This window comes from Ornithorhynchus anatinus, chromosome 4 (genome assembly GCF_004115215.2).
Source record: "Ornithorhynchus anatinus isolate Pmale09 chromosome 4, mOrnAna1.pri.v4, whole genome shotgun sequence".
Taxonomy (NCBI): Eukaryota; Metazoa; Chordata; class Mammalia; order Monotremata; family Ornithorhynchidae; genus Ornithorhynchus; species Ornithorhynchus anatinus.
This window is the reverse complement of record NC_041731.1, coordinates 50,618,196-50,633,318: the sequence shown is the minus strand read 5'-3', so window position 1 is coordinate 50,633,318 and position 15,123 is coordinate 50,618,196. Positions and strand designations below refer to the sequence as shown.

General features: G+C 41.0%; 1 protein-coding gene across 12 annotated transcripts in view; it reads right to left on the bottom strand.

The window, feature by feature from the left end:
* Positions 1-15,123, bottom strand: part of RALYL (RALY RNA binding protein like) — a 641,697-nt gene that overhangs the window by 75,874 nt on the left and 550,700 nt on the right. For all 12 annotated transcript variants that reach the window (XM_029063800.2, XM_029063806.2, XM_029063802.2 and 9 more), the window contains one exon: positions 8,705-8,752. In XM_029063800.2, coding sequence (XP_028919633.1) covers positions 8,705-8,752 — 48 coding nt within the window. The remainder of the gene's footprint in view (positions 1-8,704; positions 8,753-15,123) is intronic.

Sequence of the window (15,123 nt, the reverse complement as noted above, 5' to 3'; positions counted from 1 at the left end):
TACTCCCTCCTATTTAAACTGCGAGCCCCATAGGGACAAGGACTATGTCCAACCTGATTATCTTGTATCTCCCTCAGAGCTCAGTACAGTGCTTGGCACAAAGCACCATGAAAAACAAACAAAAAACCCAGGATAAGTGCTTTTGAAGAATTCTATTGCTTAAATGTTTGTGAAAACATTTCAAAATTAAGATAATGACATTTTTAAGTGATTGGGTTTTTTTAACTAACGGTTCAATCTGATGCTAATTTAAGTGTGTAAAAAAAGATATGACAGTTCCTAAAATGCTTTTCTGAAAATGCATGTACATTCACATTCATTTTCCTTAATCAGTGATCTGAAACAACTTCAACTTGACTTGCAGTTTTTCATTAACTGGAACTCTACCAGTTTTTCTTCTTCTTTTAATTAACTCAAGAACAAAATGGTTCCACCACTGAGTAAATACTTATTTTATTCAATCTAGAGCAATTTGCTTTCTATTTAGAAAATCTCCTCAGGCATTTTTTTTCTGTTAACAAAACAATCTACTGATCACTGGGAGGTTACAGACTATTTGGTGGTATTCTTGATACCAGTGAAAGACATTGGCCTGAAACTTGTAATGTCTCTGAAATTGAAAATATGCCCTGGGGCTAAATGCTCTTCAGCCCAAATCTAATTTCTCTTTACTTGAGACATCAAGGACTTTAATTCATTAATTTATTTTTATATTTCACTTGAAACTTTGGTATTTTTGGTTGGGTCTCAGGCAGAAAATTCCCATTAAAGGTTCCCAATTTATCCTGTAACAGTAACAGTGACATGAGTTTGAGAAGAAAAGGGTAGGCAGCCCATTGTCATTATTCGATGAAAATGTTCAGAACCCTAAAGACATCGCTGGGACGATCGGCTAGGTTATAAAACATTTACTGCTAAAAAAGGTCTTGGGGAAGCAGCATGGTCTGGTGGAAAGAGCATGGATAAGGGAATCAGAAATCCTGGGTTCAAAGCCTGTCTCTGCCATTGCCTGCTGTGTGACCATGTTGCAAGACACGTGATTTCTCTGAGTCTCCGTTTCCTCAACTATAAAATGGGATTCAATACTTATATATTTGTTTAGCGTTTATTATGTGCCAGGTGCTATACTAAGCGCTGGGGAAGATAAAAGATAATCAGTTTGGACAGAGTTCCTGTCCCACATAGGGATCCCAATCTGAATCCCCATTTTACAGATGAGGTAACTGAGGCCCAGAGAGGTTAAGTGACTTGCCCAAGGTCACACAGCAGACAAATGGCAGACCTGGGATTAGAACTCATGACCTTCTGACTCCCAGGCCTATGTTCTATCCATTAGGCCATGGAGTAGTCTGACAGTTTCAATCACTGAAAGTGAAATGCAATTCCCATTGCCAAAATCCAGATTTAAGTAAAACCAGAGTTCAAGTAATCGTAATCTCCCTCTTGCTCCTCCAGCCTGTAAGCTCAGTGTGGGCAGGTCCTCTGCCTCCAGGGCCTGTGCTCTGTACACTGGCCCACACCATTCTCTCATACTTAGACTCTGTCTGACTTGATTAATTAGTATCTACCCTAATTCTGAGTACAGTGCCTGGCACATAGTAAGTAACCAGTAAAAAATTAATGACATGCAATTTTGCCTTTGGGATTTTTCTGAGTTAGCTTGGACGTCCAATAAATCCAATGGAAAAGTACTAAACCTGAAGTCATGAACACATTTGGACTGGACAAGTGTGTTTTTGGAAAAAAAATAATATATCTTTTCAGGTATAAAATCCATTTTGGACCCAAATCTGGGTGAGGCCAGCCTCCTGCTAAACTTCAGTGGGGAGTTTGAAGGGCAAATGTGAGTGGTGCCTTTTGGGACTTGAGCTTGGGGCTTCCCCCTGAACCTATTACAGGAAGGCTGGTACCCACCCATCCAACTGGAGCACTGTATTTCAGGCATTCCTAATCCTTTTTGTCCCATTCCCCAACCCTGTTGGCATAGTCGGAGGTGATAGGGCAGGTCTGGGAGTCCAGGACAGTTGGCAGTTGAGTGGGAGGGGATGGCAGACAACAGGGATGGTCCATTGAGCAATCCCCTGGACCCATCTGGAAGCACATATAAGAGGACCAAACCTGACCAATTTCCTTTGGCCTAGTGGATATAGCAGGGGCCTGGGAGTTAGAATGTCATGGGTTCTAATCCTGGTTCTGCCATATGTCTGCTGTGTGACCTTGGGCAAGTCACTTCACTCCTCTGTGCCTCAGTTACCTTATATGTTAAAAAGGGATTGAGACTGTGAGGCCCACATGGGAACGGGACTGTATCCAACTTGATTTGCTTCTATTTATCCCAGCGGTTAGTACAGTACCTGGAACACAGTATGTGCTTTACAAATGCCATCATCATTATTATTATTATTTTGCAAGAAAAATTTCCAGATCAAATCCCCCTAAAGAATCAGCTCATTTTAGCACCTTTAGAAATATGTGGATTTTGGGACCTATTTTTAGCATGGCATAAAACATGGGCAATATGACGTAAAGCAGTGTTGCCTAGTGGAAAGAGCATGGGCCCGGGAGTGATGGGGACCTGGGTTCTAATCCCAGCTCTGCCACTTGCCTACTCTGTGACCTCAGGCATGTCACTAAATGTCTCTGTGACTCAGTTTCCTCATTTGCAAAATGGGAATTTAATAATCTCTCTTCCTTTTAGATTGTGAGTCATTTATGGGGCAGGGATTGCATCCATTATTCATTCAATAGTATTTATTGAGCGCTTACTATGTGCAGAGCACTGTACTAAGCGCTTGGGATGAACAAGTCGGCAACAGATAGAGACAGTCCCTGCCGTTTGACGGGCTTACAGTCTAATCGGGGGAGATGGACAGACAAGAACAATGGCAATAAACAGCGTCAAGGGGAAGAACATCTCGTAAAAACAATGGCAACTAAATAGAATCAAGGCGATGTACAATTCATTAACAAAATAAATAGGGTAACGAAAATATATACAGTTGAGCGGACGAGTACAGTGCTGTGGGGATGGGAAGGGAGAGGTGGAGGAGCAGAGGGAAAAGGGGAAAATGAGGCTTTAGCTGCGGAGAGGTAAAGGGGGGATGGCAGAGGGAGTAGAGGGGGAAGAGGAGCTCAGTCTGGGAACGCCTCTTGGAGGAGGTGATTTTTAAGTAGGGTTTTGAAGAGGGAAAGAGAATCAGTTTGGCGGAGGTGAGGAGGGAGGGCGTTCCAGGACCGCGGGAGGACGTGACCCAGGGGTTGACGGCGGGATTATCTATCCTAATGCTTACTGCAGTGTTTGGCACATATTAAGTGCTTAATAAATATCACCATTACTGTTATTTCAGAGAAATGAACAAAAAGCTGGAAAATGTTGCTAATAGAAAACCTTCCCTCAAGAATAGTCCTGTGAGGGAAGGAGAGAATATAGTTTGAACTGTAATCAGGTGGAAATCTGGATAAAAGACTAAAAGCCTTGAAGTCCTCTAAGGCAAGTTCTACAAGTGGCCTAAGGTAAAACAGAAATGGCAGTCAAGTGTGAATTTACTGCATTTTTCTGTCAGGTGAAAACATACAGGAGGGATGTAAGCATCAGCCTCAAAACTGAAAATTAGCATTGGCTAGTGGATCCAAAACGATAGGCAATTAGGCCAGGACTAATGAAAAACAAGAAGGCTCCATTGGAGCTTAATTTGCTCTGCTTTTCCTTTTGGTCTAATTTTAGTGGGAATCAATGTGTGTACTGATGTAGCTGATGTAGTTCTCTCCCTGTTGCGAGGTGGAGGAAGAGGAGGAGGAGGATGAGGACAAGATGGTAGTGGAGGAGGAGGAGGAAGAGGAGAAGAAAATGGAAGTGGTGATGACAGATGGGACTGTAGACAGTATGAAATGGCAGGAGCCACGATAATCATTTCAAGAACACATCTATGGGAAGATTGTAGCAGATCCACAGGTAGCCTGTCAAGTAAAGAGAGGGGTGAGGCGAGGGCAGTAATCAACTGTTACATATTTTTAACAACTCATTTATTTTTGAATTGTTAACTTTAGTCTCTTATTTTGAGAGCCCTTACTGTTGGTATTTGTTAAGCGCTTACTATGTGCCGAGCACTGTTCTAAGCGCTGGGGTAGACATAGGGGAATCAGGTTGTCCCACGTGGGGCTCACAGTCTTAATCCCCATTTTACAGATGAGGGAACTGAGGCACAGAGAGGTTAAGTGACTTGCCCACAGTCACACAGCTGACAAGTGGCAGAACTGGGATTCGAACTCATGAGCCCTGACTCCAAAGCCCGTGCTCTTTCCACTGAGCCACGCTGCTTCTCAGCGTGTTCTCTGGGTCAGTAATCCTCTCCTCCCATGCAGACTGTGGGCCTCTTGTGGGCCAAGCCCAGAACACATATTATTTCAGGAGTTTTGCATACTGTAATCACTTATAGATGTTATTACTGATTATTAGTTACCACAGGGTGAACCTATCTAGGCAATGCAACTTGATAGCCCTCCTTATGTCCATGAAGTGTTATGTCAATCAGACTCTCAATCAATGGTATTCATCAAGCCCTTATTGTGTGTACAGCACAATACTAAGAACTTGGGAGAATACTTTCATTCATTCATTCAATAGTATTTATTGAGCGCTTACTATGTGCAGAGCACTGTAATACTTCAGAGTTGGTAGTCATATTTCCTGCCCTTGAGGAGATTACAGTTTAGATATGCATATATGTACATATCTTTAATTCTATTTATTTATATTAATGCCTGTTTTACTTGTTCTGATGCAGAAATGTATCTCTAATTCTATTTATTTATATTGATGCTATTGATTATTGCTTGCTTGTTTTGATGTCTGCCTCTCCCTTCCTAGACTGTGAACCCACTGTGGGAAGGGATTGTCTCTCTTTGTTGCTGAATTGTACTTTCCAAGGATGTACTTTCTAAGGACAAGGGTTTGTATCCAGTGCCTAAAGTTCATTCATTCATTCATTCATTCAATAGTATTTATTGAGCGCTTACTATGTGCAGAGCACTGTACTAAGCGCTTGGGATGAACAAGTCGGCAACAGATAGAGACAGTCCCTGCCGTTTGACGGGCTTACAGTCTAATCACGGGAGACGGACAGACAAGAACAATGGCACTAAACAGCGTCAAGGCGAAGAACATCTCGTAAAAACAATGGCAACTAAATAGAATCAAGGCGATGTACAATTCATTAACAAAATAAATAGGGTAACGAAAATATATACAGTTGAGCGGACGAGTACAGTGCTGTGGGGATGGGAAGGGAGAGGTGGAGGAGCAGAGGGAAAAGGGGAAAATGAGGCTTTAGCTGCGGAGAGGTAAAGGGGGATGGCAGAGGGAGTAGAGGGGGAAGAGGAGCTCAGTCTGGGAACGCCTCTTGGAGGAGGTGATTTTTAAGTAAGGTTTTGAAGAGGGAAAGAGAATCAGTTTGGCGGAGGTGAGGAGGGAGGGCGTTCCAGGACCGCGGGAGGACGTGACCCAGGGGTCGACGGCGGGATAGGCGAGACCGAGGGACGGCGAGGAGGTGGGCGGCAGAGGAGCGGAGCGTGCGGGGTGGGCGGTAGAAAGAGAGAAGGGAGGAGAGGTAGGAAGGGGCAAGGTGATGGAGAGCCTTGAAGCCTAGAGTGAGGAGTTTTTGTTTGGAGCGGAGGTCGATAGGCAACCACTGGAGTTGTTTAAGAAGGGGAGTGACATGCCCAGATCGTTTCTGCAGGAAGGTGAGCCGGGCAGCGGAGTGAAGAATAGACCGGAGCGGGGCGAGAGAGGAGGAAGGGAGGTCAGAGAGAAGGCTGACACAGTAGTCTAGCCGGGTACAGATCCTAAAGTCCTCTAGTCCTAAAGGGTACAGATCCAAGAGCACAGGTGATGCAAAAGGTATAGAAAATGAGGGCTTAGTCAGGGATGGCTTCTTGGAGGAAATGGGATATTTAGTAAGGCTTTGAAAGTGGGGAGAGTGATGGTCCTGCACATATGGAGGAGGAGGGAGTTCCCAGACAAAGGGAGATGTGGGCAAGGGGTCAGTGGTGAGATCAATGAGATTGAGGAACAGTGAGTAGAGTGGCATTAGAGGAGCCAAGTGTATGGGCTGGGTTGTAGTAAGAAAGCAGCAAGGTAAGGTAGGAAAGAAATTCATTGAGCACTTTTTTGCATTACCTAAGCACTTAACACACTCATGACCTCACATAGTATTTATGTATGTATTTTCTATAGACTAAAACAAATACTACTAATTGATAGATAACTGTATCACTAGCTTTTCATTACTGGAAAAACCTAAAGAAAGTTATATGAAGAAAATTTAGGTAGAAAATCCAGTCCATAATGAGTTAAAAAGGAGAAGATAATGGTTTAGTTTAAAATAATGTGAAATTTTCTGAAAAGGACCGATGAATATTCAGAGGCAAATTCTCTACAGATTCTAGCTAATTTTTTAAGGCAATCTGTAAATGCAAATCTGTAATTTAAGACTATGTGATATTGAATTCCTTTATTTAAAAAAATTCTAATCTTCAGGGTTAATGCAACTGACTCCTTGAAATTGATCCTCAAGGAAGCTGATACATTCATCAAATGCAAATATTTCTTGGGATAGATAAGCTATCCAAAGGTCTTTCTGGGAAAAAGAAAAGAAAAGCTATAAGGCCTTTCTTTAGCAAACAAACCAGAATTTGATCAGAAAGACTAAAGCTGAGTATCAAATAATCTGTGTGTTCCCTGAACTGGAAAAATCCTTGGGTCCCCAAACGGGGGTTGCATGGCTTTTTGCCATGGAATTCTGACATATTTCAGACTTCAAGGAGAAGTGGCTGGGGGAATCACTGACTGGCAGAGCAAGAACTAGGATAGAGAGAAAGATAAGGGCCAAGTATACCTAGTTCTCTAATAATATGGGACTTACATTCTTGCAAAATCCCTATTAGAGAAACATACGCTGTACCAAATTTGTTGTTTGGATTCATTCATTCATTCAATAGTATTTATTGAGCGCTTACTATGTGCAGAGTACTGTACGAAGTGCTTGGAATGTACAATTCGGCAACAGATAGAGACAATCCCTGCCCAGTGATGGGCTCACAGACTAATCGGGGGTGACTGACAGCAAAGCAAAACAGAACAAAACAAAAACAAGACAACATTAACACGATAAATAGAATCAAGGGGATGTACATCTGATTAACAGAATAAATAGGGTAATAAAAATATATACAAATGAGGACAGTGCTGAGGGGAGGGGAAGGGGGGATATACATAAATCTTTCCTTCTGACACTGTATCCAAACAGGCTCACATTAGAGATGAATGTTCTTTAATTTCCTAGCAGCATTTTAGCCAAATACATAGTTTAAACCCACATGACTGTGGTTTTTGTTATGTGCTTTCTATGTGCAAGGCACTGTATGAGCACTTGGGAGAATATAAGCAAATCGAGTTGGATACAGTCCCTGTCCCACATGGGGGTCACAGTCTGAGGCCCAGAGAATTCAAGTGATTTGCCCAATGTCACATAGCAGACAAGCGGCAGAGATGGGATTAAAACACAGGGTCTTCTGATGCCCAAGCCAATGCTCTATCCACTAGACCACACTGCTTCTCATCATGGCAAAGCTGATTCTGAACGGTGAAGCTCAGCAGAATGGCTAAAGTGGGAATGGTAATGCAATAGTTTTCAATTATTGCCATTTGCAAAGTTAACTGCCAAAGGAGTTTTTATTTTGTTGATTTACAGTCATCCAACTGTGACTGTATCCATCACCCCTCCTTAGCTTTCAGGGACAGCTTTAAAAGCCACTGCAAACTGAAGGAGAGGATTGACAAAGATGATGGGGGAAAGTGATCAGTCTATCACTGGTGGAATGGTAGATCAGAGAAATAATCTTCAAAAGATCCAGAACTTAAATTCTCTTTGGCTACCTGTAATCTGCATGCTTTATCAGCTAAAATGCAGAGGTGATCCTGTGTTAAGGAAAATAAGTGCTGTAGAATTCACGGTGTTTGAGGCCACCTGCATCTACAATATGCATAAGTCATTTTTTTCCAGCACTGCAGTGTCCTGTATTCAAACAGCCTCAAGTTGTAGGATGAACACTAATTTCTCAACAACATCCTAGCCAAAAGATACAGTGAAGAAAGGTGTTCTGGAGTAACTCGGTATATTTGCAACTAGATGTAAGATATTTATAAGGTGAAAGAAGTATTTTGGGAGTGGGTAAACACATTTCCTCCATTTCCCTTTAAATGTCAAGATGAACATTCAGCTGAATCATTATACCATTGAAAAATTCTCCAGGTCATACTATTATCATCATGACTGGGAGAAGTATATTAGAAATCTAAAACCCTTTAATCTGAAAGAGACCATGGGAAAAAAAAAATTCAAAGTGTTTGCCTAAATATTCTACATTAGATTCAAGTAGATACTGTAAAATACTTTCTTGTTTTAAATTTTCTTTGAAAAGACTATATCATATAAAACACCAATCACAGGAGAAAAACCCTGAAGGGCTTTGAGGTAAACAAGGTACACAATAGCTTTTTGCTTTTCAGATGAAATGACTCCTTTTCAAATGGAAGGCCTGTTGTCCAGATTTAAATTGTGTAGGTCGATTACAGAAAAGATGACTTTTCTGTCCCAGTACTAACACTTCAAATCAAATGGAAGCCAAGAAACAAAACACCACATACCGGTTGTAGAAATCATCCCTGTAGTAATCATAATCAAAAACATAACCACTGTAGAAAGAAAACAAAAAGCAATGATGAGCTGGCATATAGAAAATTACATTAATTAAATGCACTGTAGTATTTCGAGTCATAATTTTGTTTCATAGTTCAAAGATTGCATTCTCTATTCACTTATGCACTTGGAGAGCTTTGCTAGGTAGTGTCTAAGTCTGATCTAATGTCATAACCGTCTACTATTTTATGCTTGAGAAAGTGAACTAATGATAGCTGTCTCAGGCAAGAATGGAAGACAGTAATGATAGTTTAAGAAGAGAATGCCACATAACAGTAGTCATTAGATGCTAACGGGTTCATTTCATTCAATCGTATTTATTAAGCATTTACTGTGTACAGAGCACTGTACTAAGTGCTTATGTTCAGTGGTTTCCTCTATTCTTCTCATGGTGGACCAAGAAGGGAAGAAAAAGCAGAAAATGGATGGCAAAACCATTAAAGATGAATTGTACTGGTTGAGGGTACTAGACAAATGAGACCTATAGTGAGTGCTTATTTTGTCTTCTAGTGAGTGCTGGAGAGCCAGATACCTGTACCTCTTCCTGCTTCCAATTGCCCTAAAAGAAATCATCTGTGGCCTAGCGGAAAGAGCACGGGCCTGGGAGTCAGAAGGACATGGATTCTCATCCCGGCTCCGCCACTTGTCTGCTGTATTATCTTGAGCAACTTCTCTCTGACTCGGTTACCTCATCTGTGAAATGGGGATTAAGACTGTGAGCCCCACGTGGGACAACTTGATAACCTTGTATCTATCCCAGCGCTTAAAACAGTGCTTGGCACATAGTAACCACTTATCAAATACCATTATTATTATTGCCATTATTATTATACCCCACCCGGAAGTCTACAAACTCCCACCCAAAAATGAACATTCACTAATCCACCCTCCCTCTGTCCATTACAGCAGGGATTATGAGGGATCAGGCGAGCCACAGCCAGGAAATTTACTGCCCACCCACTCAATATGAAGGCAGTTATGGGGGGCAATACAACCAAAGAAACACTGAGAATCTCAGACAAATCAGGTTATCTTCCTGGATCCAAGAATACAGTAAAAAGAAATCACATGCCTCAATTTTGGGAAAGGACCTATCAATTTTCATGAAATGCCTTTTAAAAGTTTAATACCATATTATTAAAACAACAATTTGATTTGGTCAGTTATTTGGCAATAAGCGGATAAGCCCTGCGTCCACTGGACCAAGGGTAAATATATATTGGATGGAAAGATCGATCATTCAATTTCTGCTCTTCCTATACAGTATTTCTCCTTACAATGTAGCAATGAAGAGGAAGGGCCTGGGAGTCAGAGGACCTGGTTTCTAATTCTGGCTCTCACATGACTGCTATGTGATCTTGGACAAGACTCTTAATTTCTCTGTGCCTCAGTTACCTCATCTGTAAAATGGGGATTCAATCCCCATTCTCTCTCCTACTTAGACTGTGAACCCTGTGTGGGACAGGTATTATGCCTGACCTGATTCCAAATGCTTAGTACAGTGCTCTGCACATAGTAAGCACTCAATAAATACTACTGAATGAATTACCTTGCATCTTTCTCTGTGCTTAGGACACATGGTAATCAGTTAACAAATACCACATTTTTTAATACTGCACTTTCTCCTGCCTAATCTAGTCTGGGTCTCAGATAGAGTCAGGTACATTCCAATACTTTTTACTTCTTTTCTTTCCTGTCTTCAGTTGAGGCTACAAGAATCCATCTCTCTCTATTATAATGAACAACCCTTCCCCTTTTCCTCAGGCTTGTCAAATATCTGTTGGCAATCAGGTCTCTTCCCCATCTGTCTAATAGTTAATCTTGGCAGATTTATCTTTGTAGTCCTTCTCCTCACCTGTCAGTCTTCAATTCCATTAATCATTGTTGTCTATCTCCTATGGACTTACCCCAGTTTGTCTACAATTTTCTGCCATGTGGCTCAGTGGAAAGAGCACGGGCTTGGGAGTCAGAGGTCATGGATTCAAATCCCGGATCAGCCACTTGTCAGCTGTGAGACTTTGGGCAAGACACTTAACTTCTCTGTGCTTCAGTTAGCCCATCTCTAAAATGGGGATTAAGACTGTGAGCCCCATGTGGGATAACCTCATCAACTTGTATACTCCCCAGCACTTAGAACAGTGCTTTGCACATAGTAAGCGCTTAATAAATGCCATTATTATTATTATTATTATTACTCACTAAAATGCTAAAAATGGCTATCCTCCAATGTCCTGAAAAGAGCACCCCCATTTCCATAGTTCAAGTCGAAGGCAATCCAAAATGATAGTATGTAATTTACTTCTGAGCCACTTGGCTAAACCATCTTACTTATTTTTATCTCTCCCTGTTTTTGACCATTTGGACATTACTCTTTCCTCAACAACCAGATGTCTTTGCTAAGACTATTTTCTCCAGGAACATTTTCCCTCTCCCAGAATCATTCTGTCCCAGTCACTGATGCCTGCCAAGCTGTTCAACTCGGGCCGATATTTGCAAAGTGAAGTGGAAAAACAAGACAACCCAGATCATTCGGGCTAAAAATAACCTAAAAGTCTTTTGCTGTAGACATTTGAGGCAAAAGTTGTTATCTAGAATTTTCTGGATATCTGCCTCAGTTTTCCACAATATACTGTTTGCACCTTAGTATCCTTAGAAAGTTGCACCCTGACACTAGAAACAGTTGTTGAATTTGGAGGGCTTAAAATAAGATAAAACCTTACAGGAGCTACTGCCCCTCTCTCCCCGCTACAGCACTTAAGTATATATATGTATATATCTTTAATTATATTTTTTATACTGATGCCTCTTTATTATTGATGTCTTTGTCATGATTAAATGTCATAATAATGTCGAGAAGCAGCATGGCTCAGTGGAAAGAGCAAGGGCTTTGGAGTCAGAGGTCATGGGTTCGAATTCCGGCTCGTCCACTTGTCAGCTGTGTGACTTTGGGCAAGTCACTTAACTTCTCATTGCCTCAGTTACTTCATCTGTAAAATGGGGATTGTGAGCCCCACGTGGGACAACCTGATTCCCCTGTGTCTACCCTAGTGCTTAGAACAGTGCTTGGCACATAGTAAGCACTTAAATACCAACATTATTATTATTATTATTATAATAATATCGGTCTTACAATATCCACAAATCAGAGTGACCTGCTAGAGAAACACAGTTGAATAAACTGCTTGAGAACTACTGGGTTCCATGGCAAACCAGGTCAAAAATGTTTCTTGTTCATTTTCCCCCACTGCTTCAACTACCACCTACTTATATGTGAGTGACTTCCAAATCTATCTCACTGCCTCCCACTTCCCTCCCTCTCTGCAATCCCTTGTTTCCTTCTCCAGAACACTGTTACATGGATGTCCTGCTGGCACATCAAGTTCAAAATGTCCCAAATCAAACACATCTTTTCCCTTAAAATCCTCTCCTCCATTTAGTTTCACAGTTAACAATGCCACCATCTTCCCCATCTCTCTTTCAGATTCCATATTCAATCTGTTGCCAAAGCGTGTCCATTTTTCCTCCATAATATTTCCAGGATCCAACCCTTCCATCCATCTAAATAGCTTGATACGCTTGTCCTGTTACTTATTTTATACTGGACTGATTACTGTAGCAGCGTGGCTCAGTGGAAAGAGCCCGGGCTTGGGAGTCAGAGGTCAAGGGTTCTAATCCCGACTCCACCACTTGTCAGCTGTGTGACTTTGGCCAAGTCACTTCACTTCTCTGTGCCTCAGTTACCTCATCTGTAAAATGGGGATGAAGACTGGGCGCCCCACGTGGGACAACCTGATCATCTTGTCTCCCCCCAGTGCTTAGAACAGTGATTTGCACATAGTAAGCACTTAACAAATACCATTATTATTATTACTATTATTATTATCAGCCTCCTAACAGATGTCCCTGACTCCAGTCGCTCTCCTCTTCTGACAATATTTCACTCCACTGTCTGCATCAGAACTGTGTGTACGCATCTCCCCACTCCTAAAAGACCTACAGTGGTTACCTATTCTTTTTTGCATCAATCAATCAATCATATTTATTGAGTGCTTACTGTGTTTATAGACATACTTCCTGCCCACAATGATATTACAGACTGAAACTCCTGACTACTGGCTTTAAGGCACTCAGTCTGTTCTCCCTTTACTACTTCTCAGTTCTCTTCTCCCACTTCACCCCAGTTCACACTCCTCACTTCTCTTAAACTAACCTACTTAATACTGTGTCTTGTTCTCATCTTTCCTTTTGCCAACCTCTTGATCATACCTTTCCCCCTCCTCTCCTCTCTAGTCTGTAAGTTTGCTGTAGGCAGGGGATGTGTCTACCAACTCAGTTTTATTATATTTTCCCAAGTACAGTGCTCTGAGCACAGTAAGTGCTCAATACAACTGATTGATTCAAAGCTCTTCTGAAATCACAGCTCCTCCCAATTAATCTCTGATCTTCTCTGTATCCCCCCCTCAAATACCACTTCAACAATTCTTTGAGCACTAAACTTTAGTGTATTAATAAATGACCAAAGCATTTTTTTAAACATCTTGCATACCCTAATACTTAAGCACAAACTCATGAGCATTCACTCTATTTTTCTCTCCCAAGTGTTTGAATGCATATTCTGCAGAGAATAGAGGTTCAGTGAATTCAGTTGATGGATAGATGTTGATATTCAGATATGAGGGTGATAATATTTCTGCTTGAGAGGATCCACCTACTAGTTGTTTGGTATTATTCCTAATAGATACATTCCATTTCAGTGTTTCTATGTTTCTTTAGCCTATATTTGCTTCAGAATTTCTGCATTTAGAATTTCTTCCTTCTTTCCCCCTTCTTTGTCATCCTCTTTAGTTTTGTCCAATATACATTTTATTACCCCAGTTTATAGCTCTAGATTCTAACTCCAGCTAATAGCAAATTCCCATTTTTACTCATTTTATTCACTTTCACTCTCTGGCTGCTTTGAACTCATTAGAGTTAAACTATTACCTATGAGTCTATCTTCTTTGGTGCTCAAACTGTCTGCAAAAGCATTTTGAAAATCAATATTTTTTAAATCTATCTATAGCCTAAATTGTTTCCATAATAACTTGCTGTCTGTCTTCCATCTTAGTTCTATATAATTATACTTTTTAAGTGAAGTCCATATTAATGGAATGAAGACAATAGGACTGAATATTACCATCCAGCAATATTAAAGTCAGCTTATTTAGTCAGCCTAAGGAAAGGTTTTGCAATATAAAGTGAAATTCTTTTAAACAACTTTTTAGTAGGAATTTGCCAATGTGAAAAGTAAGCACTTTCCTTTCTTCTCAACCTTTGCAAACTGGAATGGATATGAGATTCAGGTTATGCTGTTCCAAATGCACCCAAATCAAGACTATTAATGGAACCTAGTTAAGGTAAATCTCTTTGGGAGCTGCTGTTTAGAACTATAAGTCTGATGCATCTTTCCCAGGTCCAAGAAGAAGAGTTCTGGAAATGGTCACATGGGCAAGAAGAAGGGCCAGGGACCTACTCTGCACTCTTATTTGAAACCCAGGGATCTAGGGAAGCAGCATGGCCCAGTGGTAAGAGCACAACCTTGGGAGTCAGAGGACCTGGGTTCTAATCCTAGCTCTGCCAATTATCTGCTGTGTGACCTTGGGCAAGTCATTCCCTGTGGGTCAGTTACCACATCTGTAAAATGGGGATTAAGACTCTGAGCCCTATGTGGGACAGGGACTGTGTCTGACCCGATTATCTTGTAGCTAATCTACCCCAGTACTTAGTACAGTGCCTGGCACATGGTAAGTACTTAACAAGTACCACAATTATTATTATATATATGATACTCCCAGCAAAATAATTTTTCCAAATCTAAGTTGTCATTATGGCCAAGCATGATGGAAATGTTTGACCACACAGTACTTCACTTGATATCCAGGGGCCCCTGAAGAGCACATCAATGAGCTGGCATTTGTATAATAAATGGCTGCTCTACATTCAACATCTTCCTTCAGAATCTTGTACAAAAAGTCAGGTACTAAAATGCCTGGAAACTAGAGAAGTAGTACACTTTCCAACTAAAAGATGGTGCCTTCATTTTATTATATATGGCTATGCTATTGGAGTAACTTGGAGACATCAGAACTCCCACAGATTGGAATTGGGATTGCTGCAGTTCTTTGCGGGGTCTGATATCCAGAGATGTATAATGACAGCATGATGCTGTATAGAGTTCATATTTTTATGATACTTCATAAATAGAGGAAATCCATGCTACTGTTCCAATCTTTTGAAATCGTATGAATCCTTCTAGGGCAACTTATCCTTTTTGAAAAACTATAAAATATTTTAAGAATTGGATGAGTCTGGGTATTAGTGTTTAAAA